Source organism: Centruroides sculpturatus, unplaced genomic scaffold (genome assembly GCF_000671375.1).
Source record: "Centruroides sculpturatus isolate CEXI.00-Female unplaced genomic scaffold, Cexi_2.0 scaffold34, whole genome shotgun sequence".
Classification (NCBI taxonomy): domain Eukaryota; kingdom Metazoa; phylum Arthropoda; class Arachnida; order Scorpiones; family Buthidae; genus Centruroides; species Centruroides sculpturatus.
Genome location: NW_019384328.1, coordinates 558,921 through 586,912, shown reverse-complemented (window position 1 = coordinate 586,912; position 27,992 = coordinate 558,921). Strand labels below are relative to the sequence as shown.

Below are 27,992 nucleotides of genomic sequence, written 5' to 3'. Positions count from 1 at the left end.
TAACTCTATCGTATGAAGTAATAAATATTTTTTTTTTATAAAATGATAATAAAAATATAAAAAAATTATATTAATAAATAAATTTCAAATATTTAATTTTTAATCATGAAATTAAATTTATTTTACGTCTGTTTTTTTTTCTTTTCTTTTGTTAAGAAGTAAGTTGAAAGGTTTAAACAAGAAATAGAATTTTCCCTTACGGTTTACAAAATACGCCTACAAAGCATCAAATTTACATTTTCGATCTCATGGGTTTAGTAAAAAGGAAACGATTCTTATACAAAAGAAGATTTCTACCAAAAACCCTTTTCGTTGGGAAACTTGCATAGTTCAGCAATTCTTAGATGATAGCTTAGTTCCAAGTAGGGCATTAATTCTCAAACTTGACATATTTTGCCAAGTATGTCAGTGGCAGGTGTGCCTTTTGTTTTCAGTCTTGCTTTTTGTATTTTTCTACATTTATATATATATATAACTTATATATTCTCCCTTTCTTTTCTTCTTCGATACAAGAAAAGTTTGACCCATGTATCAAAATCAAAATCTCTAAACATCAACTATTTATATGTCAAATTTTGAAACAACAATGATCGATCGATTTTTATCAAAATATGTATTACTTGTTGAATAATTTATTTATTTTAATTTATAATGTATATAATTTATTTATTTTAATTAATATAAACGTATTGTTTTCTATATCTTAAACATTTTTCTTTTTCCTTTAATTTTTTATGTGTTTAAGAGTTTATAAAATGCAACGATATATACAATCTTAATTTTAATAAGATGTAGGCAAATTATTATATATATATATACATATTTCCTTCTCGATTGATGTAAAGTAAGGTTATGTCGATTTATAATTCATTTAAACTATAAATAAAAACAATAACCATTATGAACTAGTCGAAAACAGTGTATTAATACAAGCGATAGTTCTGTAGGAAACCTCAAAATTCATCTCTCCATTCAGGTGGACAGCGAAATCAGCAGAATTAACGAACTTATCGGAAAAGTGCAGAGTGCGAGGCGAGAAATTTAATTTACATCCCAGTGTAATCCATCAGCTGCGTCGACCCCCATTCATTCCCCAACTTTGTGATCTAAGCTTCCATCCAGTCCATTCAACATGAAGCTAGATCTCCACATCCAACATCATTCAATCCTCACCGCCTCCGGCGCCAATGTCTATCCAACGTCATTTTCTGTTCTTGGATGTGTTTCTCTTTACACAACATTAATCCTTACTAACAATTATAGTAACTAATGTAAACGGTAAGATCGAAAACCTGCTACTGTCAAGTGTTTTCTTATCACAAGTGCTATTTTCATCTTGATATGATGTTTACATCTTTTTCTAACTTAATTTCCATTTTTTCACTTTACGCTTTTATAAATCACACGCCTGCATCCCTTCTCCTATAAATCCTGTCTCCTCTTACCATTTTTCATTTTTAATGTCATTCTTAAGAGGTTTTAAATTTATGATTAATTATTGAAAAAATATTTATATATATAGATGTATATATATATATTAAAAATGATAATAAAAAAAGGAAGAAATTATCACTTGAGATAATTGTTTGCTAATTATATTTGAAGGAAAATGGCTAAAAATATTAAAAATTTATTATTTAAACATAATATTTTCTTTATTTTATAATCGAATTTTATGTCTTTAGCCATTTTATGTTAAGAATAAACCCTCGAAGCATTTATTCTTAGTATGAAAGATGATATTTTGTAAAAATTTTTGATTTTAAAGACAATATTTATTCTTTAAATTGTATTTACTAATTAATTTATCCAATTTATAAAACATTTATTTAAATTTTGAATTAATTAACACAATTTCTTACGAAGTAATCATAACAATTTAACAACAATCATAGTAGTCTATTTATATTACTATTCTATTAAAAAAATGATTAATAAATTGGTATAAATTCTTCTTTAAAAATATAAAGTAATTAATAAAATTTATTTTAAAAAAAATACGATAAGAAATATTTTTCTTAAGATAATAATATTAAAAAAAAAGGGGATGACTCACTGTTTGACTCACACTAGTGAAGAGATACTTTAGAAGAATGTCAAAATCCCAGATTTGTTTAATAAAAACACGGGATAATTTAATTTTTTCACAGAATTGATTAGTTTATAGGCTGAATCATCAGAATTATAAGACTAAAAATAAGAGGGGTAGAAGTTAAATCTATCAAAACATTTAACTAAATTTATAAAGTTTGCTGATGGAAGCAACTTTCTATGAGAAATTACCATAAGTAAATTTTATTTTAAAAGCTAATAGATGTGTATGTGTACAGGATAATTTACTATGATTATATACAAACATTCAATCTATCTTAATCTTAAGTCTGACAGTTAATAAAGTCTCTAACTTATTTTAGTGATGAACGATTATGAAATGCTTCAACAGTCACATTGATAATCGATAATCGGCCATTGACTCATCGTACTCTATGATGTTTAATTTAATATATATTTATTACATAAAAGAGAATATAAATATATAAATTAAAGAAATTTTTTTTAATAAATATTTCCGAAAAGAACGAAACGAGAGAATCATTTTCTTAATTATATAAAGAATTTAAATTAAATTCCCATTACTTTTGATTGGATTTTTTGAAGAAATTAAATTAAATTACTTACTATGAAGTTGTGCAATTAAGAATTTGAAGTAAGAGAAATATTCTTTGTAAGAAAAGGAATAAAAATTATATATATCTATATATATTTTTTATTGGAGTAAATTATGTAAAATTGAAGAAAATTTATCATTATTCAGATCTTTCATTAATTCTTATTAAGAAAAATAATTAAAAACAATAGGATTATGTTGAGGAAATCCTTTTTTTTTATTTTTTTATCACCGTTGTTGCCTTGTTAAAAAAAGTTTCTTAATAGGGGATGTCTGATGAAATTTCGTGATGGATGCTTCTACCACTCTAGCAACAAATTAGATTTAGAAATATTTATTTAATGACTGTTCCCAACAAAATAAGGTATTAGAGCTGCCTTTGATTCTTTTATCGCCATAGGGAACAAATTATCAACACAGAGCCATGTTGATAAATGCATTCGTCTCTAGCAAACTTACTTTTCATCTCATATATTTATTCTACCGCTAACGGATAAAATATGCATTTCCACGTTTCCATAATACTCGAGTGTGTGTGTATAATTTTCTACTGTAAGAAAAGTATATATTTGTATGCACCTAATTAACGAGTTAATATTAAAAGTCGAAAAATAAAAGGAAAAAAAAAATTAAAAGGTAGTTTAACTGAATTACTTTAACAGAAAAGTAGAAAAGTTTAGAAAATATCAACTTTAAACCATCAAGATTCGAAAGGTTTACAATCTGACATCTTGTTGCTGAAATGCCACTTCACAACTATCAAGGAAAAATTGTGAAGGACAATTGAATTCTTGGCTGTGCGTGTCCGATTTCTGAAGGACTGTTTCTCACACGCAACTATTCTAGATTGTAACTATCTTCCTCTCACGCCCGCTAAACAGGACAGATAGAGAAATAAAGATAAGCCACACGTGACAGAAAAACTAATCGTCACGCAATGATTCGTGTTGGTGAAGAGGTGCTAAAATCCATCCCACGGAACACTTACGCAATGCGCCAAGCTCCGGACCACTCCCGTTCAAGAGAGCTTTAGATATCTCTGTGCCCGTTCGACCGCACACTCACACATACACACACATACACACACACACGACCCCCATTTTCTGGCTTCTGTATAGCACGAGTATGACCCACCCTCGTTTCATATTCGTAAAAGTAACACGTAGCTAGTTCGAAGTCAGCATGCAGATTAGCTCTCACCTTCTATATCAAACCACCATGCACTTCGACGTTTGGAGACTCAGATGATGCCTCTTATCCTAAAAACGATTTTTATTTTTATTCAAGCCAACCGTCACGTGTTACTTGGGTTATGACAGGTCACTCCTTTGGGAAAGATACCTGATGATGATGCTCCTTCAACTCGTCTTGTTCTTCTTCTTCTTCTTCTCCTCGTTTTTTTTATACGGGGTGGTTCTCGTTAATGTAGCTTTTATGGTTGAAAGCACAATGCACGAAAGTAGCTTGATATTTTCGCAGTTAACTTTGAATATTTTATGCTTTTTTGAATAATAAATATCTAACTTTATGAGAAAATATTTAATTATTGATGTAATATAAATAGCTACGTATAAATGGTTTGTGTGAGAATTTATTTATTTATTTTTTTATCTAATTATGCATTCATCAATCTTATCGTACGATTCTTTTATAGCTATTTTTATATCCTACGACATAAAAATTTGATATAAAAAATATATAACTTAGTCCCTGTATACTTATATAAATGTAAAAATTTTTAAATATAAAATATATTTACTAAAAAAGTCGATTTAAATCTCTATAAAACACAATTATCATCAGGAGAAATCCTTCGATCTGAACGTTCGATCAAGATTATATCGAATATAAACTGTCTTTTGCAAAGATATCAATCAATCGACATTACTCAACTAAAGACGAATTATCATTGATGAGTTAGTCTAAAAATTTCTCGTAAGAAAAGTCTCTCTTCCTCTCTAATTCCAAGAATAAAAATGACTTCTGAAGCATCGATTCCCGTTTCAGAAGCACTTTTTTATTATACTTTTTATCTTCATTTCCTAGAATAGGAAAAATCTTTTTCATGTTTCTATGAAATGCTTCATTTATGATTATCATAATATATAAATCTTTAATTCTTTATTTTTAGACCGTTCCATTTATATACAGTATTTCTTTTTTATACTACTTCAAAGAACTGTAAACGTAATGAAGTTTGTTTCTTTACTTTAAAAAAAATATAGAATAGTTAATATAATTTTGTTTCCGAAAGTTATAGATTTTTCTTTATTTTATTATGAAAAAAATCAAGTAAAGAAAAAAAAATATATATATATATATAGCTTCTTAAATAAGAAATAAAAACGAACTCTGAAAGATTGTCTTGGCATGTCGAAGAATTAAAAGGAAAAGAGAAAAAAATGCAGAATAAATGACAGAAATCTTCCATAGATCATTCGGTTGTAGCTGTCTACAAATGATTCGAACAGTGAAAAATAGTTTAGAAGTTACGAAAAAAAGTAGGTCAATAGCTGACTGGATGCAGAGAGAAGTTAAATCTTGACCAATATCTTCTTTATACCATTCAAAAGAACAGGTGACAGAAAGACAGCATTGATGAATATGTATTAAAAACCATCTAGAGTCTACGTTTCATGCGACAGCTGGTATCAAACAACCCAACTGATCTTGTAAATGGCCCTCTAAATGGTAGAAGACTTTTTTCCCCATATATATGTGTGTGTAGTTATCCAGCTTTTATTCTTTTAAACTAACCTGGTTACTGCCCTAATTTTAAATTGTCACCTTACACTGGCTTCATTTTTATGATTTATAACTATATTTCTAAATTATCTACTGCTCTTTATCATTTACTAATTTAATTTCAAGTTTATTATGAGAGTAATTTTATAAAAATTCATTAAAATTTATTTACTTTTAATTTATTATACGTAAAATATTAAATAAATTATTTTATATATCATATTACGAAATGCATTATTATGTTGTGTAACGTGATACGAAACATGTTTATGTGATTTTTCGATTTTCTAATATATTTTTTAAGGTTTTTAAATATTACATAAGTTTATATATTCTTATATTTCATTTGTTTTATTCTTTTACCTCAGGATTTAAGAAATTTTTTTTTTAATTTATGAAAATTTTATCATGTTTTTGTCACATTTTTTACTATTATATTATGAAATTTTAACCATTTTTATGGCTTTTATAATGATTATATTTGTATAAAAATAATTTTATAAGCAATATTTTAAAGCAATTTTAAGCGTATATTTATTATTCTATGACAATTACACATTAATTTTCCTGTAAGTTATCATTGAATTTTTATAATATAACAAATGATATAAAAATTCTAGATTTATATTAATTGATAAAAAAAAATATTATACATTTTTATACATCAAAAATAATTTAAATTTTAATCAAATTTATTATAGAATCATTTAAAATCTGTCAACAGAAATCAGTACAAACGATGCAGTGAATAATAATAAAACTGAGTTACTACAAATGCTTATAAAAATCCAATAAAACTATATTTTTCATCATCATCATCTTCTTCTTCTTCCTTTTCTGTAATAAAAATACAGAGAAAGACGTTTATGAAACAACAAGTATTTTCTATTAGAATTTATTATTTGTTAAAATATCCTGTGAGGAATTCGGCACTTGTTTAAAGTACATTCGTATGCATTATCTTATACGAATAAATAGCGAAAATTAAATTATCCTCATCAAACTTACAACTTTAACGTTGGTAATAAGAGCGAACAAGCAATGCAGGATTTTCAAATGCAATTTTAAATCTCTAATGGAATTTGTAAAATGGATATTACATGAAAATTCTCTTGAATATGTATGTATTCTCCCCTCTTATACACATTCAAGATATATAAGAGTTATTTAAACTTTATCACATATTAACTTATTAATTTTACGATTATAAGCAAAAGATGATAAATTAAATCACGTAAAATATCAATTTTACTTAATAAATATAATATTAAATATTTATAATATTGATACAACAAAATATAAAGCGTCGATTGGCATGCAAATAGTTTAGTTTACTTCACCGGAAATCGAGTCGATGAGTTAGAAAAGCCAACCACCTCATTAAAAGAGAACTGAACGTGTCCAGTTAATAACATTTCCTCTTCAGTAAAAGATTGTTCGAAAAGGTAAAAAAATAAAAAAAAATAACCTTTCGTTATACTAGACGATATGCAAATGAGGCCCTGACGACACATTGTTCTCCCACCTGGCTTACAGATCGATTTTTGGTGCTGTCATTATTCTTGTTCTTTCTTCTTACTCTTCTATTTACCTGAAATAACTATACTGTTTTCTAAGATGCTATGAGAATAAATTTTTTACTAAATGGACAATAAGAAAGAAAAGAGTGTTGTAAATGTACAAATATATCTTTCAAACCATTTTTTTCTTTTCCTTTTCCTCCTCCTCCTCTTCCTTCTTTTAGTCCTCTTCTAAACACAAGAGACAAAATTAAATGAATTGTGTGATATTGCCACGAAATGAATTAAATTTTACAATTTTTATAGAGTTGAAATGCAATTAAGTTATTGTAAAAACTTCTCGAGAATTATGTAACGATGAAATTTAAATTTTATATTTTTCTCTCACTTTAAATTATCGTTAAAATGTCGTTACTAAAATTAAATTTTTATTATTTTCCTATATATACTGTTACATATTATTTCAATATTTTTAATTTTAAAACAATATTAACAAATTTTATAGACGTAAAAATCATTAAATATTTGTTATTTTTACTTCTTTTCCAGTTTTCTTGATTTATCATTTAAAATTTAATAATTTGATAAATATGTAATATATTAAGAATTGTTTAAGAAAAACATTTGCATATTATGTTCTTGCTGAAGTTACATTATTGATTTTTGTTAGCAATACGTCAATACGACATATTTCGTTTATATTATAATCTATTGGAATGAATATATTACTTTGTAAATTAGATTCTTTTATAGGATTATTTTTATAGCAGTGATTATATGTTCGGCGTACTATAAAAGAGTAGGTAAATAAGACAAAATGGTTATTGCTTAACTTAAGAACATTACAATTTAATTGTGGTTTGCCTTTGTGAAATTTGAAGTTCTTTGCAACAATCTTGTTTACTTTCAGTACTTGAGGGAGTAATTTATGCATCATATAAAATCTCTAACAACCTGACCTGTACTAACAATTTTAGCAACCTTAACAATCTTAATCTAACATTGTAATAAAACTACCACCATAAAATATTCAAATTCTCTTAGGTGTATAAGTGGTATATTAGGTTGTAAAAAGTTATTATTAAAAACCGTTATACCCTATTTAAATGTTTCTTTATTTAAATTGATACTTTTGAATATTAAATTTTATTAAAAAGTTTTTTTTTTATGTAAGATATGCTCATCGGGAGATATAATAATAAATAGGAAAATTAAACTTTTATTTAAGTCCCAGTAGAATCGTTTTGAAGGTTTGTTTTTGGATTTAAGACAGGTATTTATAGACAGAGAACGGTTGGCTAGTATAATAAATATATTTGAGTAATACTAAAAGAAATAAAATTTAAAAACTTTAATTAAAAAAAAAGAAAAACGTGTTTTTATATATGTCGTCCTCTGCGATCTACGTAAGAAATTGTACATTAAAATTTATTCGGTCGATTTCTACGTAATCGAAAGTAATACGATGATTGGTTGTTTTAAATGATGATTGATTGAAAAGGTGGAGATAAATATAATATAAAAGAGAATTGTGTGTAAGATTAGATTATTTAACACGTGCTTGAATACATGCTTACTTCTGCTTATTTATGAATAGAATTCGTCAAAATAGCAAAAGTAAGCACATTTTTGCTTATAACTATTGTTTCTTATCTTTATTCTTAAGTTCCTTCAATCTCGAAAGCCATTTACTCTTTAATATTCTATATAAATCGCAGAAACCGCATATATTTAGAAGAAATTTCTACTTAATTCTTCTAAACTCTCTCCTCTAACATCCCTCTTGGTTATTGTATTCTCGAATCACTCTGTCACACAGTATTTTGCAGATTTATAAATATAGATAGAATAACCAAATGCCTTTCATAAGCTGTTGCCAAGCTTCATCTTACCATTCGACAATCTATTGAATTTTGAAACATTTTATGCAGCAACAACTTGTATAACGCAATTTGAGATTACTTTATCGTAAACCGAGATGTTATAGAAGCAATATAGGAAAAAGTGGTTATTTCCCTCAGCAACTCATCGCTTTGGGAATGTCACAAGATCATTTCGTTACCTTTCACCAATGATTCAATTCTTGTTGTTCCCTATCCAGGCATTGAATGCATTGGTTGGCCTCTAACAATCAATCAAACCTAACTCTGTACAAGGAACCAAACAGTAGATAATGACTCGTAAGTGAAACAATGGAGGGAGTGCAGTTTCCCACAGCATGGAATGGCCATCGATCCAATTTCCAAAAGGATATTTTCCAACGGAAAGATTGCTAATTTATCTTACTGACTTGAGAAAACTTTGCTTTCGAATTGATGGCTTCCTATAGAGATTTTCTCACTTTCAACAATATTCGAAAATTTCTGTCACTGTGAACATTGTTTAGTTTGAACCGAATCTTCATTTCTTGATGACCTATTTCCTAATTTCTCATCAAATAAAATAATAAACAATGGATTCTTGTACGAGAAGTTAATGAATATTGTTACTTAAAACTGAAAAACTCCATATATAAAGGTTATTTTTCTTAAAAATAACTGTAATAAGAGATGCGTGTAGAGTAGACATGTTGATAATTAATTTTGTAAAAATAGTTATTTTCAAAATTAAAATTTTTAGAAACACTTTAATTTTATAATTAAAACTCGTTAGTTTTAAGAAATAAATAAAGTGTGCCGTGATAAATTATATTTTATACAAGAAATGACTCATCATCTTATTTAATCTCTTTAAGATACAGTAAATTTTTCTTCTTCTTAATTAATATAAATTTTTTTAAAAAATTAACAACAGCGTTATTATTATTAAATTTCGAAAAATATTCTATTTATTTACTAGAAAATATTTATGATATTTATTATAGACGTTCATTAGTAATAAAATGAATTATATTACTCTTAGCTTAAAATATCTATGAGATTAGTTGAGAAAACTCATAAGAAAATGTATAAATTTAATCTATATTGGTAAATTAAATTACTAAAATATTATTCAATATAATAAAATTAATAATTTCAAAATATTGCAGCTTTATTTCTTACATTTATATAAAATTTAAGGCTGTTATATAAAAGAGGTGAAGTATGGCGATCGGTCAAAAAATAATCCCCTTCAATATTTTTATATTTTTGAACTTGGGGACCTTGAAACGTCGAGAAATACAAAAAAGTTTAGGATTTTTTTTGTATGTATGGATGTGCGTGTGTAAGGGCATGATTCTTTCATCCATTTTGAAGCTTAGTAACTCCTGTGACTTTTGTCTAAAATTTCTGAAATTTTGCACGAAGGTTTCTGTATTAGAGGGAAAAATTTCTAGAAATTTTCAAGAAAATTGGACCATTGGTTTGGGAGATATGGCCTCTCATCCTTAATATCTCCCGAACCAATCTGAAGACATAAAGGTAATTAAGGTAACAATTATTATGGGATAAAAAAAAATAATGCCTGGAAAGTCCAGCAACAACGTTATCCTTTTATTTATTAAGATGTACGAATTGAATCTAATAAAATTACCTATAAATCGATGAAAAAATATAAAATAAAAATAAAATATTTACAAAATAATAGTATTTATGTTATTGTGAAATTTTACAGAATAAACATTTATATCTTTTATAATAAATTAACATTTAATAAAAATAAAATTAAAATTTTATATTTTACTTTCAAGTTATTGGATTTTTTGAAATTTTCGAAACTAATTTTTTATTTTTTAACTTGTTGTTGTTGTTATTTATTCAATAATAATTTAATATGCAGTCTTCGAATGTAGAGATATTGAAATATATAATGAATAGTTGAACTTATCGAATAAACGATAACATTCGAGACGTGTTTCTGTGATGTGTGCAAGGAGGAAAAGAAAAAAAAATCATAATGTTAACGCTTCCACGACGAAACCTAAGGCGTATTTCTTGAGACGTATAAACTAGTGAAGCGTAAGTTGAGATGTCTACACCCATTCTGACTACGATTTTCCATAATTTCCTATAATTCGGTTAGGCAAATACCGGAAATCAGAGATACCCGAGCTTTGCTAACGTTCTTCACAACCGATATTACCTTAGGATATACATCTACATAAAGTCCAATTTAACAAAGTTGAAGCGGTTATGTTTTCTCATAGTAGAATTTATATTTAATTAAATATATATGTATATATATATTAAAATTATAAATTAATTAAAATTTGTTAATGTTTCAATTCGTAAAATTAATTAATTATAAATTAATATGACATTCTCTTTTACATCTTTCTAAAATTAATCTCTGTTGTAGCTTGATCTATGAATAATTACAGTTTATAGCTACTTTAAAATTCTTTAATTTCTATATATCTATAATATATTAATAATTATTAGGCTAGAAAGATTTTAGTTATGAATAATATACGTATATATATATATATATATATATATAGTTGGTCACAGGTCATAACTTCTGTTAATGAATGTAATTTTTCATAATGATTTTTCTTCATTCGCTCTTAATTCATTTTATATTGCACCTTTATTATTTTATGTTGTATAATTTTATTCTGTACGTTACATAAAAATATTTATAAATGTGTCGTAAATAGTTAAATATAGACTCATAAGTATAATTATTGTAAATTTAAATTATACGTCGGTAATTCTATATAATAAATAATTTATATTATATTAATGATATAATATCTAGTTTAATATATATATATATATTCAAGACATATATACTATATGTATACTATATGTATATGTATATAGCATATATGTCATGAATAGAAGTCAGGTTTACTTTTTTTTTCTGGGATTCTTTAACTTAATATATATGGAAATCTATAGGAAAATATGTAGAAAAGTTGCTCTATATTCTTCACTAAATATTCTGTAAATATACATAATTTTTACGTGAATATTTATGTATAAGGTATTCATTACATTGAACTGAAATAAGATACTTTATCCTATGTTTACATACGTTTTCTTATGAATATATATTTTTAAAAAGATTTTAGTATTAGATTTAAGTATATTCTGATTAAAAAACAACGTAAATTACATATTTATGTATATTATGTAAAATAATAACTTTGTTAAAGATAAATATAGATTTTTATCGGTTTAAATACTTAGACATCTTTTAAAAAAATTCAATTTGAAAAATTAAATAAATAATCTATCTTAATTAATTGCTTATTAGTAGTAGTATTTATGTTATTGTGAAATTTTACAGAATAAACATTTATATCTTTTATAATAAATTAACATTTAATAAAAATAAAATTAAAATTTTATATTTTACTTTCAAGTTATTGGATTTTTTGAAATTTTCGAAACTAATTTTTTATTTTTTAAATTGTTGTTGTTGTTATTTATTCAATAATAATTTAATATGCAGTCTTCGAATGTAGAGATATTGAAATATATAATGAATAGTTGAACTTATCGAATAAACGATAACATTCGAGACGTGTTTCTGTGATGTGTGCAAGGAGGAAAAGAAAAAAAAATCATAATGTTAACGCTTCCACGACGAAACCTAAGGCGTATTTCTTGAGACGTATAAACTAGTGAAGCGTAAGTTGAGATGTCTACACCCATTCTGACTACGATTTTCCATAATTTCCTATAATTCGGTTAGGCAAATACCGGAAATCAGAGATACCCGAGCTTTGCTAACGTTCTTCACAACCGATATTACCTTAGGATATACATCTACATAAAGTCCAATTTAACAAAGTTGAAGCGGTTATGTTTTCTCATAGTAGAATTTATATTTAATTAAATATATATGTATATATATATTAAAATTATAAATTAATTAAAATTTGTTAATGTTTCAATTCGTAAAATTAATTAATTATAAATTAATATGACATTCTCTTTTACATCTTTCTAAAATTAATCTCTGTTGTAGCTTGATCTATGAATAATTACAGTTTATAGCTACTTTAAAATTCTTTAATTTCTATATATCTATAATATATTAATAATTATTAGGCTAGAAAGATTTTAGTTATGAATAATATACGTATATATATATATATATATATATATAGTTGGTCACAGGTCATAACTTCTGTTAATGAATGTAATTTTTCATAATGATTTTTCTTCATTCGCTCTTAATTCATTTTATATTGCACCTTTATTATTTTATGTTGTATAATTTTATTCTGTACGTTACATAAAAATATTTATAAATGTGTCGTAAATAGTTAAATATAGACTCATAAGTATAATTATTGTAAATTTAAATTATACGTCGGTAATTCTATATAATAAATAATTTATATTATATTAATGATATAATATCTAGTTTAATATATATATATATATTCAAGACATATATACTATATGTATACTATATGTATATGTATATAGCATATATGTCATGAATAGAAGTCAGGTTTACTTTTTTTTTCTGGGATTCTTTAACTTAATATATATGGAAATCTATAGGAAAATATGTAGAAAAGTTGCTCTATATTCTTCACTAAATATTCTGTAAATATACATAATTTTTACGTGAATATTTATGTATAAGGTATTCATTACATTGAACTGAAATAAGATACTTTATCCTATGTTTACATACGTTTTCTTATGAATATATATTTTTAAAAAGATTTTAGTATTAGATTTAAGTATATTCTGATTAAAAAACAACGTAAATTACATATTTATGTATATTATGTAAAATAATAACTTTGTTAAAGATAAATATAGATTTTTATCGGTTTAAATACTTAGACATCTTTTAAAAAAATTCAATTTAAAAAATTAAATAAATAATCTATCTTAATTAATTGCTTATTAGTAGTATTTTAAATGGTATATTTAATTTTAAACTAATAATAAAAATATTCATGCAACTCGAAGAGCATCCTTATGTAAACCTATTAATTTAACAAATTTTGAATATAAACATTTATTCATGCTTTATAAATATGTATAATATCTAATTAGCCATTTCTTAATTTTCTGTTAAGAAAATTAAACGATGATTTATATCCTTATTTATTACCTAAAACATAAATTAAAATGAAATTATACAAAAGAAACATAAATTAAGTTTAAATATAAATAAATTGCCTTTGTCTAATTTAAGTTCCTATTAATAGTATATAATTTTAATAAATAATTATATATTTAAAATATCTTATGCATATTTCGTATAATTTAGTTAAAATTATAAAGGTTTATAACTTCAACTAAAGATCAGTTAAAAGGTTAAAGGTCAATTAAAATCTATTACATGAATTATAAAACTATAGATTTTAATTGATGAATATTATATTTATATTATAAAATTTTCTATCAAATATTCTTTTATTTCGTTTCTGTAATTTTTATAAAAATTATAAACAGCATTATTATAGAAATAATTTATATTTACCTTAAATTTTTCTCTGTAACTTTACTTAATAATGCTTAATTTTCTATGCAGGATTTGCTTAATGATAGCAAAATTGCATAGAGAAATTTAATAAAAATATAAATTGTTTCAGTCATTTAGTATAAGAATATGCTTCGATATAGCATTTATAGTTGCATTCATTTATTCAGAGTAATGTACATCATTACGTCAATATGACATCATTATACGCTTTCCCATTATAAGAATAAAATATAAGAATGACGTCAAACTAACGTAAGAGTGTATTCTGACAAAACGAATACATTCATATCTACAAAGATATTCAAAGTGAATATTTAATAAATTAATAATCTAGAAAAGAAATATAAAAGAGAGAAAACTAAGTACTAATTGTATCATAAGCTCATTAACAAATGGTTCCTACTTATCAAAAGTGATTTGAAGCATAGGAATCGAGTTAAAACTAAATATTCGGTTTTCATTAATTTTATTGGATAGTAGAAGAGACAACTAAAATGATATTCTGTTTGTCAATCAGATTAATTTAAATCATATTGGAGATAGCTCCAACCAATAAGATTATCGAATACTGCAAGGTTGTAATGAATCTTATCTTGATCACGTACGTCACGATCGTGTTGTATGTTGTTGTTTTCTTCTTCAAAATCGAACTCCTTTCTTTGTTTTCGTTGTATAATAATTTATCTAGAAATCTCTTTGCTTTAGTGTATGTTTACACGAATAGCGAATAGTACTGTAATGTATCCATGTCCCGTATGCATCTATGAGCACAAATGGATTTAAACGCATGAAAGTTACAATTATGAATCCTTCTGACGTAATTACACTATGTTACATATTATAAATATGTATATCCATATATTATATCGGAGGAATTTATAGCTTTTAAATGTATCTTCAAGGATATAATGAATCTTTGTTATTGAAAAATGTATTTAAGTTATGTATATGATTATTATGCAAATTTGAGTTAATTGAAATTAAAATTCATGATATGAAAATATATATTTTATTTATGTATTCTAGTTGATTAAAAGAGCAGAAATTCATGAAACTTTCTATTTGTTCTAAAATAATCTAGAAGTTGTTTGAAATGTGCAATATAGTCCTCAGGCAATGTAAGAGAAAAGAGGTCGAGTATCATCGATTACAATTCTACTAAAAATATCGAAAATCGTTAAAAATCAAAGAAAGAGAAATGAAAAACAACAAATATCCTATATATATATATATATTCTAAAATATAAAAATGTATAAAACTAGAAAGAACAAAGTCGTTCCTTAAGCTATCCTTTATTACTGTAATTATTGTATTTTTCTTGTTCCTTAATGTACGTTCCTCTTCACGTGTAATAAGTGTAGATGTCTGAGTATTTCGTGTGCAGTTAATAAGGACAACAATAATTGGGAATGGGAATATATCTGCAAAGCAGTTGGTATCGACCATTTCGCATCTACAGCATTAATGACAATGTTGGAGTAAATGGACTCTTAGCAGTGAAAATTTTATTGGATCTATTGTCGAAAAAAATGCAATTTTCAAAGCTAAATGATAAGTAAATATGCAAAGAGAAAGTCAACTCATTTATTTTCTTAAATAAATAAAAAAAAAATGGGGTTTAATTTTTACAAAGGTTACTACATTTTCTTATTTATTTTATTCTTAATTTGACTGATGCTAAAATATTTAAAATTTATCTTTAAAAATTTGAAGTGTTTACATTTAGAAAACAAGATTTAAAAATAAAAAATAAAAAAACAAAATTACTCCATCTCTCTGGTAAGCAACTGAAAATATTCTATTCTTCTCGCTTAACATATTTTTTAAATTTTATTTTTATTAATATTGAAAAAATTATTAGAAAACGTAAAGATGATTATCCCGCAATGAAGAAACGTAAAGGCATTTATATTATATAATCTAGGAAAGTAGTTGGCAGTCATCATCTCTAGTGAGAAGACATCGATCCAATGCCTGGATGTAAACAGATGTTTGAAGAAAAACTTCTTGTCAGCACATCTGAAAGATGAAACGAAGACTGCTGTTGAAATCTGATGTGCTGTACTTGGCAGATATCGAAAGTTCAATGTCTGTACAATTCGTGATGAAAATTGGCAACGGAGTAGAATGCCATGCCTCTTGACAATTCAGCATCACTGATAGGATGTTATGATATATTGAAGTGCACACGTATAGTTGATGTACTCCTAATTCATACTTATGCAGATGTAAAAAGATATCTACATTCTTGTTCCAATAGTTGTGTATATTTTTTTTATGATTATTTTCGAGAGAAGCTGGGGGAAAAAAAATATATGCACATCTCAATAATATTTTCTTGAACCAAAAAAGTCGTAAAATATAGAAAATATACGTGATAAAAATTTAATACTTTATAAATAAAAATAACTTTAGATGGCAATGTTTAAATAATATAAAATTTCTTCATGTTTCACTAAGAACAATAGTAACGTTTAAATTCCATTCACGTATATGACATTTCTATATTATATAAATATATATATAATGAAGTATAAAAGTCAAATTTAAATGATATTAATTTTTAAAAAATATATCAAACTTTCTATTCTTTAGATTAGTTTAAATTCTGTTCACGTAATAAGTACAGAAAATAAAATTTTGTGTAACGTATTACTATAACTCATAGAAAAAGAGAGGAGAAAAAATTTTTAAAAAATTTATCTGAAATTTTAGACTGTTAAATTAAATTTAATTTAATTTTCTTATAAAGAAAAATGTAAAAACAAACGAATTTTTAACCCTTTGCAAATCTTAGATTTTGAAGCGAATGTGTTTAGTTTTGTTGATAGTACAAGAAAGAGGAGGAATATATACCAAGTTTTACTGCTCTCTTGCTACCCAGTAAACAGCATTGGTGAAACTAATTTATGTAGTTTAGATTGCTCACAACCGCCCTGCTGGGCGTTTTAAATTCTTCAGCAAGTCAAACAGACTTTTGTTTCTCTATCTGTCAATTATAGCAATCAAACTAATAAAACAAATCTCTCGACAAATTAAAATACAAGTGTATATACGCATTTCTTAACACTGCTATATGACACTATTATAAAAAATTATAATTAAAAAATTTTATTAAAGTTTTAAAAAAATAATAAAATTTTACATTATATACATTAATTAAGCAAGAAAAAAAATTTTTTATGATAAACAGTTTTATTGTATTACATTAATTAATGCAGTTGTTAATATTTTAATGTAATTTAATTTAAGGTCTATGTGTATGGATTATTCCTTAACACTTGGTTATATATTTTGTTTTCTTATTATTCAACGACAAATATTGTTTTATTTTTAAACGTAATATCTTAATAATATTTAGTAGAAGGTAATGCCTCTTACACTATAATGTTTAATCGAATGGAAGGGATTCTTTTGCTATATTGGCAAAGGAAAATTCTTTTCTACTATATTATTTAATAAAAAGAAAGAGCATCTTAGCATTATAATTTTGTATAGGAAAGAGCCTCCATTCCTTATTATATATTATAAATTAAGTCTAAATCTTACTCTGAATCTCTAATTTGCATTTTTTAAAAGATTTTCTTGTTATTTAGGGAGCTATTTCTTTTTCCTATCCTAGCTTTACTTTATCTACATAAGATAAATAAATATAAAAAAAATTAATATTTAAAAACTTTTTCCAGCAAGGGTAATTTTTAAATTTATTTTTTAAAATTTAATCATTTTTTATTAAATAAATAAATTAATAAGTTAAATATAAATATATATATATATTTATTTATTTACTTCATTAAACTTGATATAACTAAATTACTTTTCCTTATATATTTTTATATTAGAATTAGAAAAATTAATTCAAATTTATTAGATAACTTAATTAGTTTTTACTAATTAATTTAACAGATTTTTGTGGATCAAACATGATGTTATTTAGAAATGATTTTTGTTTTTTTTTCCTTTTAATAATATTTCATTTAATAAACTAAATTATATTAATAAAATGCATGATATAGTTGAATGAACATAAATCTGTGGAATTACAAAATAATTGATCTATAAAATTTGTTTTCTTTCATATTTATTAATTATTAATTTTGTTGATAAGAGAATAACATGTATTTTTATTTTTTAAAATTAAATGTATAATAATTTCTAAATTTAATTAGTTAATTTTAATTGAAATTTTCTCTAAAATACAATGACGTGTTTTTCTTTAGTTCACTTTCTTAATTATTATTATTATTATAATTATCTAAATTTCGATTTATTCACTTGCATAAAGGGAACGAAGAATATATTTTTATTAACAAAATATTAATTTATATTATTTTAAAATTTTTATATGTGCTTTAATAATTAAATTATAAAGTAACCTAAACAAAGATGAAAATTTGATAGCTTTAATAGTTTTTTTTTTAATTCTTTAATTGATAAATAAATAATCCAAATATATCTTTATATAACAGAAATTTATTTATTTAAATAAATAAATTCGTTAATTAGGATACTATAATGTTATTATTTAAAATAATTTCTATATTTTAATAACAATTTAATTCTTAAATCTCTATATAAAAAATTACTAGAAATTTTATTGATTTTTAAATTCTCTCTAACCATGCTGATATATAAATAAAATGAATAAATTTTAGTGAATTTCTTCTTATTTTCCATGAATTTAACTTGTTTACATCTATAAATTTAGTCACTTTAATAGTTTTCCATACTTGAATCCTTTAACATCAACATACAATATCGAGCATTCAGTTCATGTTAAGACATATAAATATTATCAGATGTATTGTTTATATGACATTTTAACCTTTAATTTCCTCATCAAATTTCAGTTTCCAACCAATTATAATATCTTAAGAGCTATAATATGAAATAAATTTCAATAAACACAACATTAAAATTATCAAATTATTCGTCTTCCTAAAGGAAGATTTTTGATAATGTTCTCTTTTGTATAATTAATTAATAAATAATTTTAAAATGTTTATAAATTAATAACAAAGATGTTAAATTTTTAATTTAATATATAATTTTTACTATTTTAAAATAAAATAACTTCTAAATTTGCTCGTAATTATTGCATGTGTAAGTAATTAACGAATGTCTACGCTTATAATTTTTTAAATAAATAAATGTTATAGATATTAAATGTTTAATTTAATATATAATTTTTAGAATAAAATATCTTTTAAGTTTTAAATTGCTAGCTATGAATTTTATTTACACAATGTTAGGTTATTAGAATTCATCTATATCAGTATATTTATTCAGTAACAGATTATTTGAATAAACCGTGTAACTGAGGATACAATATTTAAATCAGCAAGCAAATAAATAAATAAATAAAAAGAACCAACAGAAACTCGTTTTTCTTCCGAATTAAAATACATAAATTTAAATATTTCAAATATCCATTTGTTTCCAATTCGTATTACATAAAGCTCAGAATTGTATAAAATTTACTTTAGTAAAGAAAATTTATATTCAATAGTCAAAGTTAAAAGCAGGAGAATAAAAAAAAGAAGAGGAAAACTTCTTTATTATATTTATTTTTGATTGTTGAATATATTAAAAATGAATTTTTTTTCTTCAGGATGATTTCAATTTTGATATGAAATATTGTTTCTTTAGTTACTCATATGTTCCTTTAAAAGTTTATTTTATGCTAAATTATTTAACTTTTTTTTGTATTTTAGTTTATTTTCACGTGCTTTTTTATTAGAAAAATATTTATATATATATAAGGATAATTTTTATTAAAATATTCTACATTATTCATCTCACTTCTCTTTTGCTTGACATATTCTACAAGAATATTTATTTCCTCAGAAATTTTTTGATATAACCGTATCAATCAAGTATGAAAATATATAAAAATAAATTTAAATAAGTTATTGATATGATTAATTTACTTCCTTCTGTGTAATTTATGAAATTTATAACAAATTTTATGCTGTTTTATCTATAACAGTATCTAATTTGTTTATATATTAAGTTACATAATTTTTTGATGAATGGGTTTTATATGCTTATAAATAAGATTATTTAACAGTTTATTAACAAGAATTTATAATAAATACATTTAAAATATTTAATATTAAGCAATTTTAATGGTAGCAAAGTCTACATTATTCAGGAGATATCAATTAGTTTCGTATGTTTTATATAAATTTAATACTGTTGTAATATACTTTTTAATTAATTAGTAGGTTTAATATAAAATTACATATTTAATTTAAGCATTAACATCTTAACTCGATGTTGTTACAAAGTTGTTAACGTATAAACAAGGTAGAAAGATAGAATTTGGTAAGTGCTTACAATTTTTCCATATGCACTAAATAAGCTATTTTTCTTTATAACATCATAAAAAAGAAACTTGTAGTCCTTTGTCAAATTGTCATTTCAGTCACATCTTTGGGATTATTCTATCCATACAGAATAGGCAATTCCGCCTTGTCAATAGGTACTGTTCTTAGAAGTATCAAGTTGTTTCTGTCACATTTACTACTCGAAAGTTATCGCTCTCCTGGGCAAAGGGAATCTACTTGAGACAAAGAAGGCAAAAATCTATCCATTTGATAAAGACTAACATACACAATAAGAAAAAAAGAAAGATAAATGTCGACTAAGCTGAGCTTTATATCCTATACATTCGTATTTAAATCTTCACGGCTTCAGACAAAAACTCTTACATATTATCTATAAAAATAGCTTATGTCGTACTTCTAGACTTGGTGCCGATTTTTTCTTTATTTTCTCTACTTTCTGAACCAATAGAAAGCAGTTTGGCATCAGATTGCAACCATCACATCTACGACAAGCAAAGACGTTGACAGATAGGAAAAGAAGAAGATAAGAGATCAACACTGAGAAGGTTTATATATATATATATATTTTTTTTTTTTTCNAAATTTAAATTATTATTATTACTAAAATAATGTCTGAAATTTTTATGAAGTTTTAGAAAATTTATACAATTTGTTCTTTAACTGATACAAATAAATGTAGAAAGTATTCACATGAGAATATTTTAATACGTAAACCAAGTTATTATATTTTAGTATATATATTTTTTTGTACTTATTTTTTGTAATTTAAAATATTCTTTAAGATAAAAACTACATGCAAAATCACAAATTATTAAAAATCTTTAATATTACGTATGCAAAAGAGTTGCGAATTTACATAAATTTATTTAATGTTATGTTGTAATCATGATAATTTTTTAAAGAAATTTTGAAAAAAAAAAAATGTATATTTGTAGTCAACATTATCAGAAAAGCAATTGTCTGTTTTTTTATGACTTAAAAAGAAAGTTTAAAAATAAAAAAAAATTAAAAAAAAATTCATGTATAACATTAAAACAGAAACTATTGATAAAGAGTAAAAGAAAATGAAGAAGAAGAAGAAGAAGGAAAAAAAATTATATAAGAAACGTTTCTTTTGTTAGTAAATTACAGTATTTTTACAACCAAAGTCTTCGATAGTTGCAGAAGAATCCATAAAACTTAATTACATGTAGACAATGAATGGGGTTTTACAAATGAAAAAATAAGCAGTCAAGTTACTTAAGCTGTAAGATGATTTTTTGAATAAAAACCGATTGCATTATTCGAAGTTACACTACTGTGATACATGGGGATCAATTTTAAGAAAGGAAAATTGGCAGGGATGATGGAAGTCTACTTTATTTAGTAACCACCACAGTAGGAGTGAAAGAATGTCTTTGTTGCGGATAGAAGCAACCAAAACTGCGAAAAACCACTTAGAAAATCGATGGATAAAATAAGTAACGTCGACAAAAAGTTAAAAATAATAATAATAATAATATTAAAAATTTTACAAATTAATTAAGAAAAGAATCTTCGGGATCATAAAGAAGAAGAAGAAAAAAAAATGAAAACTTAATTCGTATACGTATTAATAAACGTACTGGATTTTTATTATCTTTAATAATTATAATTGAAATTTTATAAATTTAAATTTTCCTTACAAAAAATTAGTAACGAATAAAGTTACTTTTGAATAGTCTAATAAAATTTTATTGCTTTACCTTATTATTATTATTATTTTTTAATATTTTTATTGCGTTACACGAATAAAGTTTTGGCATTATTTCAACTTATTTTAATTTTAAAATTTTCTAATTTGAATTTTGATAATTAAGCCATCACAAATTAAACTAGTAGAAGACAAACATACCTAATCCAGTCCAAACTAATTTAACACTTTAATCTTTCAATCTTACAACTTTACAAGATTAAAGGAAAATTGTTAATGAATGTAAAAAATATTTAAAAAAAAAACAGAAAGAAATGTAAGCAAAACAATGTGCTTTTTTACTGTATTGAATCTGATTGTTGTAGGTATTATTTGCAGCACTTAAGTGACAACTGATGAGGGATGATAACCCCAATTGCATACTGTCAAAGAATGAAAGAAGTGTAGTAGATTGTTGTATGAATAAACGGTTTGCAAGTCTTGCGTTACTAATTAAAGTATAGAATATTTCCATTAACACATCACTACACAAAAACAGTAAAAGTATAACGCAATTGTAAAAAAAAAATTAAATTTTTTTTTAATCCAGTAATATATATTAAAAGAGAGGAAATTTTCCAAATGATTAAATATTAATATATTTAATTTAATAATAAAATAAAATATAACTTTATTTATAAAATACATATAGGCCTATACAATCTTTCAATTTTTATACTTAAAATTTTTGAAGTAAAAGAAATAAAAATATATATATATAAAATACAATTTCTGAAAGAAAATAAGTGATACAATCAATTCAGTTTCTTATGGAAGAAGAAAAATAAAAAAAATTTTTTTATTAATTTTATTTTTTCAACATTTTTTGAACAATACAGGAAAATAGAAATGCTATCTTACATTTTCTCAAACTGTACATTACGAGCTTTCTAATACTCCCATTAAGGAATTCTGTATAGAAAACTCTCCAGCACGTTTCTTGGTGTGTTGCTACTTTGGACTAGCAGAGCAATTCGATTTCAAGATCTGGAAGAGGTAAATAGCGATATCGTTTAAAGAACTACTCAGGAAAGTTTATTTCTCAAGGGAATAATTATGGCAAACTTTTTTTTTCCTTTTTTTTCCTTTTACCTCGCTTAAATGATTGCTCTTGTAGATACCTTAGAGCCAATACTGTAGTCTAATGTTTGATCAAAGTGTGGTTCGAATTCACTTCAGTCTCTTCTGTGTACAATAATGGCATCTACTGGGAGTATTACGCACAATTGTTATTTGGCATCCAGTTTAGAAAGTTGGATTAAGTTATTAACGATTTTCTAAATTGTACTAGTTTTGTTGGTACTTTATATTGTTGTCTTTGTTTACATTTTACTTCTTTCTTTCTATAGTTTCCTGCATAATATCTTTAATTAAGCAAAACTTCTTTTGCTAAGAATATATTAAAATCTACGACAAGAAATTAAAATAATAATAAAAAACTTTTAAAGAATTAACTATATAAAATTATTTTTAATTTAATCGATTTGGAGAGTTGGAAGAGTAAAGAAATATATCCTGATGTTGATAGTTAAATTAAACATTTTTTTTATCATTCATTTTAAAAGATAAAAATTTATTATTAGATATAAAATTTAAAAAATTTAAATTATTATTATTACTAAAATAATGTCTGAAATTTTTATGAAGTTTTAGAAAATTTATACAATTTGTTCTTTAACTGATACAAATAAATGTAGAAAGTATTCACATGAGAATATTTTAATACGTAAACCAAGTTATTATATTTTAGTATATATATTTTTTTGTACTTATTTTTTGTAATTTAAAATATTCTTTAAGATAAAAACTACATGCAAAATCACAAATTATTAAAAATCTTTAATATTACGTATGCAAAAGAGTTGCGAATTTACATAAATTTATTTAATGTTATGTTGTAATCATGATAATTTTTTAAAGAAATTTTGAAAAAAAAAAAATGTATATTTGTAGTCAACATTATCAGAAAAGCAATTGTCTGTTTTTTTATGACTTAAAAAGAAAGTTTAAAAATAAAAAAAAATTAAAAAAAAATTCATGTATAACATTAAAACAGAAACTATTGATAAAGAGTAAAAGAAAATGAAGAAGAAGAAGAAGAAGGAAAAAAAATTATATAAGAAACGTTTCTTTTGTTAGTAAATTACAGTATTTTTACAACCAAAGTCTTCGATAGTTGCAGAAGAATCCATAAAACTTAATTACATGTAGACAATGAATGGGGTTTTACAAATGAAAAAATAAGCAGTCAAGTTACTTAAGCTGTAAGATGATTTTTTGAATAAAAACCGATTGCATTATTCGAAGTTACACTACTGTGATACATGGGGATCAATTTTAAGAAAGGAAAATTGGCAGGGATGATGGAAGTCTACTTTATTTAGTAACCACCACAGTAGGAGTGAAAGAATGTCTTTGTTGCGGATAGAAGCAACCAAAACTGCGAAAAACCACTTAGAAAATCGATGGATAAAATAAGTAACGTCGACAAAAAGTTAAAAATAATAATAATAATAATATTAAAAATTTTACAAATTAATTAAGAAAAGAATCTTCGGGATCATAAAGAAGAAGAAGAAAAAAAAATGAAAACTTAATTCGTATACGTATTAATAAACGTACTGGATTTTTATTATCTTTAATAATTATAATTGAAATTTTATAAATTTAAATTTTCCTTACAAAAAATTAGTAACGAATAAAGTTACTTTTGAATAGTCTAATAAAATTTTATTGCTTTACCTTATTATTATTATTATTTTTTAATATTTTTATTGCGTTACACGAATAAAGTTTTGGCATTATTTCAACTTATTTTAATTTTAAAATTTTCTAATTTGAATTTTGATAATTAAGCCATCACAAATTAAACTAGTAGAAGACAAACATACCTAATCCAGTCCAAACTAATTTAACTTCTATGTAAACTAATACTACTAAACATAATATATTATCGTGTATAAAGGGAATCTTTGCTCAGTTTCGCCTTTGCTTCTCACTTTATATTTTGAAATATTATTAATAATATTTAATAATTTTGTTTAAAACAATTTAAAAATTAGTAAATTAATTTATAAAATAAATATATTTTAAAATATTATTAATTTAAAAGCCACCGAATCTCCGAAATATTTACTGAACGTAACGTTCTCATCTACTTACGTTTTCATCTGTTTTATATGGGATAATGTTATCTCGTTCTATTTAATTTTACTTAATTTAACCCAAAACTAATTCAAATTTATCTACTTCTCGAGTCACATTAAGATAGAAGATTATCTAATGTTGTGTATCGGCTAGAACTTTACATTCGTTTTGCATTTAAGGAAAATGGTTCGGCTTCCAGGCAAAGCACATCATACCTTCTCAATTATGAATTAAGCTATATGATTTAAAAGCTAGAATTTATGTTTCATATCTTGTTTATTTACTCATAAATCATTTAATTTATTTCAAGAATTTATTGAAAAATGAATACTGCAATGCCTAATCTTATATATATATATATAAATACAATTATATTTCTATCTATCTAATCCTACCTGAAACACTATTATCTCAGGTAGGATTAGATAGATATTATTATCCTAGTCTATCTAACTTTAACATAATGCTACTTCAGTTATCTTCAGCTAAGCTATCTGAGCTAAATGTTACCTCAGGCTATCTAATCTTACATAATCTCACACAACCTCACCTTAGATTTATTTGATTATCTAACAAAATGACATTTTACGATTCGTACTCCTATCCATATAATTTTACATGACAATTTATCTAAATCTTGCTTAAAATTACTTCTACATATCAAAATTTCGGGTGTGTGTTACCATATCTAGTATAGATACGCTAGAATATCTTAGACGTCAGCATGGTAATCTTACTACAGTTTAACACGTTACTAAACTAGTCTACCCAGTTCTCTAATCTTTCAGATAGACCGTCAGTTTGTCTATCTAACTTTATATAATTCTATTTAATTCTAGTTAATCTAATCTATCAAAAATTAGACGCCATCTCGCATAATGTAACATACAATATTACTCCATCCCATTTCTGTAACTCACCATAATCGCAACAAACTTAAATCATGATATAAACATATCATATATAATAATTACGATTAAAACAAATAAGCATAATTTAGAAATTTACATCTAATTTTAATAAATCTTAAAATAAATTTCCTCAAAAGTTTCTTCTCAGTTAAAACTTCAACCCACTTAAACGAGTTTTATATTTAAAAGATAATTATAAAATGAAGTGGGTGCAGTTTATGAAGATTTATAAGACTTTCAGCAAGCTCACTTAGTTTCTATTAAACTCAGTGAGTGACTATTAAATGCCACAAATTATACTTTTCTGCTAAAGGCTACAGCGACAATGATGGAAGGGGAACATTGATTCGTAGTCAGACGTAAACACATTACTATGTCTAGCAAAGAGAGCGGTTAATTTGCTGGAGAGGCTAATGTTCTCATTCTATAGAGTCGTATTAAGAAGCGAGAAAATGATAGACGTCAAAATTGTTTGCTAACCAACGTACTGTCATTTTCAGGTGTCATGGATCAGAAGAAGAGATTTCCATGTGTTAACAGTTGGACTGGTTACATATACATCAGATGATCGCTTCCAGGCTGTTCATATGGAACGTTCAGACGATTGGATTCTAAAGCTGCAGTTGGCACAGTTATCGGATGCTGGTCTATACGAATGTCAAGTGAACACGCATCCTCTCATTAGTTTGTTTGTGTTTCTCACTGTTGTAGGTAAGTTAATCTTATTACTTCTATAAATTTGATTCAATTCAAACTTATAATGTGATCTTAGAAAGCTAATTTAATTTGTTGCCGTTTAAATTAATATCAATTATAAGTTCTTAGCCNTGATTGTTATTCAAATATTTAGAATATGCTAATTCAGATAAACTATCTTGTTTTCTGTAAATGTTATAAAATTCTCATTATGTTCTATAACTAACTAACATTATGGTGAAATAAAACATTTCCTGTAAAATTTTGTAATATTTTAAAGAAATTGTTCAAGAATCAGTATATTCTTTAATACATGACAAGAATAAAAATTCCTGTCATCATCAATCAATTTACTATACTTACGAAGCCACTCCTCTGGAATTCGTATCTCAAAGACGTGAACTGTTTTAAACCAAACGATCCTCCTATTACCAGTATCTGAAATTCAATATAACAACATTTAAAACCCTAATAAATTAATACAAAATATGCATACAATTAACAATGTTATACATAACAGGCAGAATTTGTTGCAATTACAAATCAAATAACTTACTTATTTTGATGAGTTAAGCCTAAAAAAGAAACTTTTGTTTAAACATTTTCATCTTATAATAAATTTTCTTAGGAAACGTTACAATCTAATTTCTTGTGTTTTGTCAAACCAATGCAACATTTATTTAAGTCTTCATTCAATAATTCACTGAATGAATGAATGGCAAACTTAAGTTTTTCTAAGTTTGCTTCTTGGTCAACAGATTTAACACAATAAGCTATTCAGGTTTGGTTAATTGAAAGATCATTGAAGCACTTTCAATGAGAAAAAAGGGTAAGCTGTCAATTTTTAAGTAAAAAAAAAA

The 27,992-nt window shown here is 24.5% G+C and overlaps 1 protein-coding gene across 1 annotated transcript in view; it reads left to right on the top strand.

Moving 5' to 3' along the window:
• LOC111628614 (zwei Ig domain protein zig-8-like) overlaps positions 1–27,992 on the top strand; it is an 86,790-nt gene that overhangs the window by 45,418 nt on the left and 13,380 nt on the right. Inside the window, exon 3 of the mRNA XM_023372445.1 lies at positions 26,937–27,147. Within this exon, the coding sequence (XP_023228213.1) occupies positions 26,937–27,147 (211 nt within the window). The remainder of the gene's footprint in view (positions 1–26,936; positions 27,148–27,992) is intronic.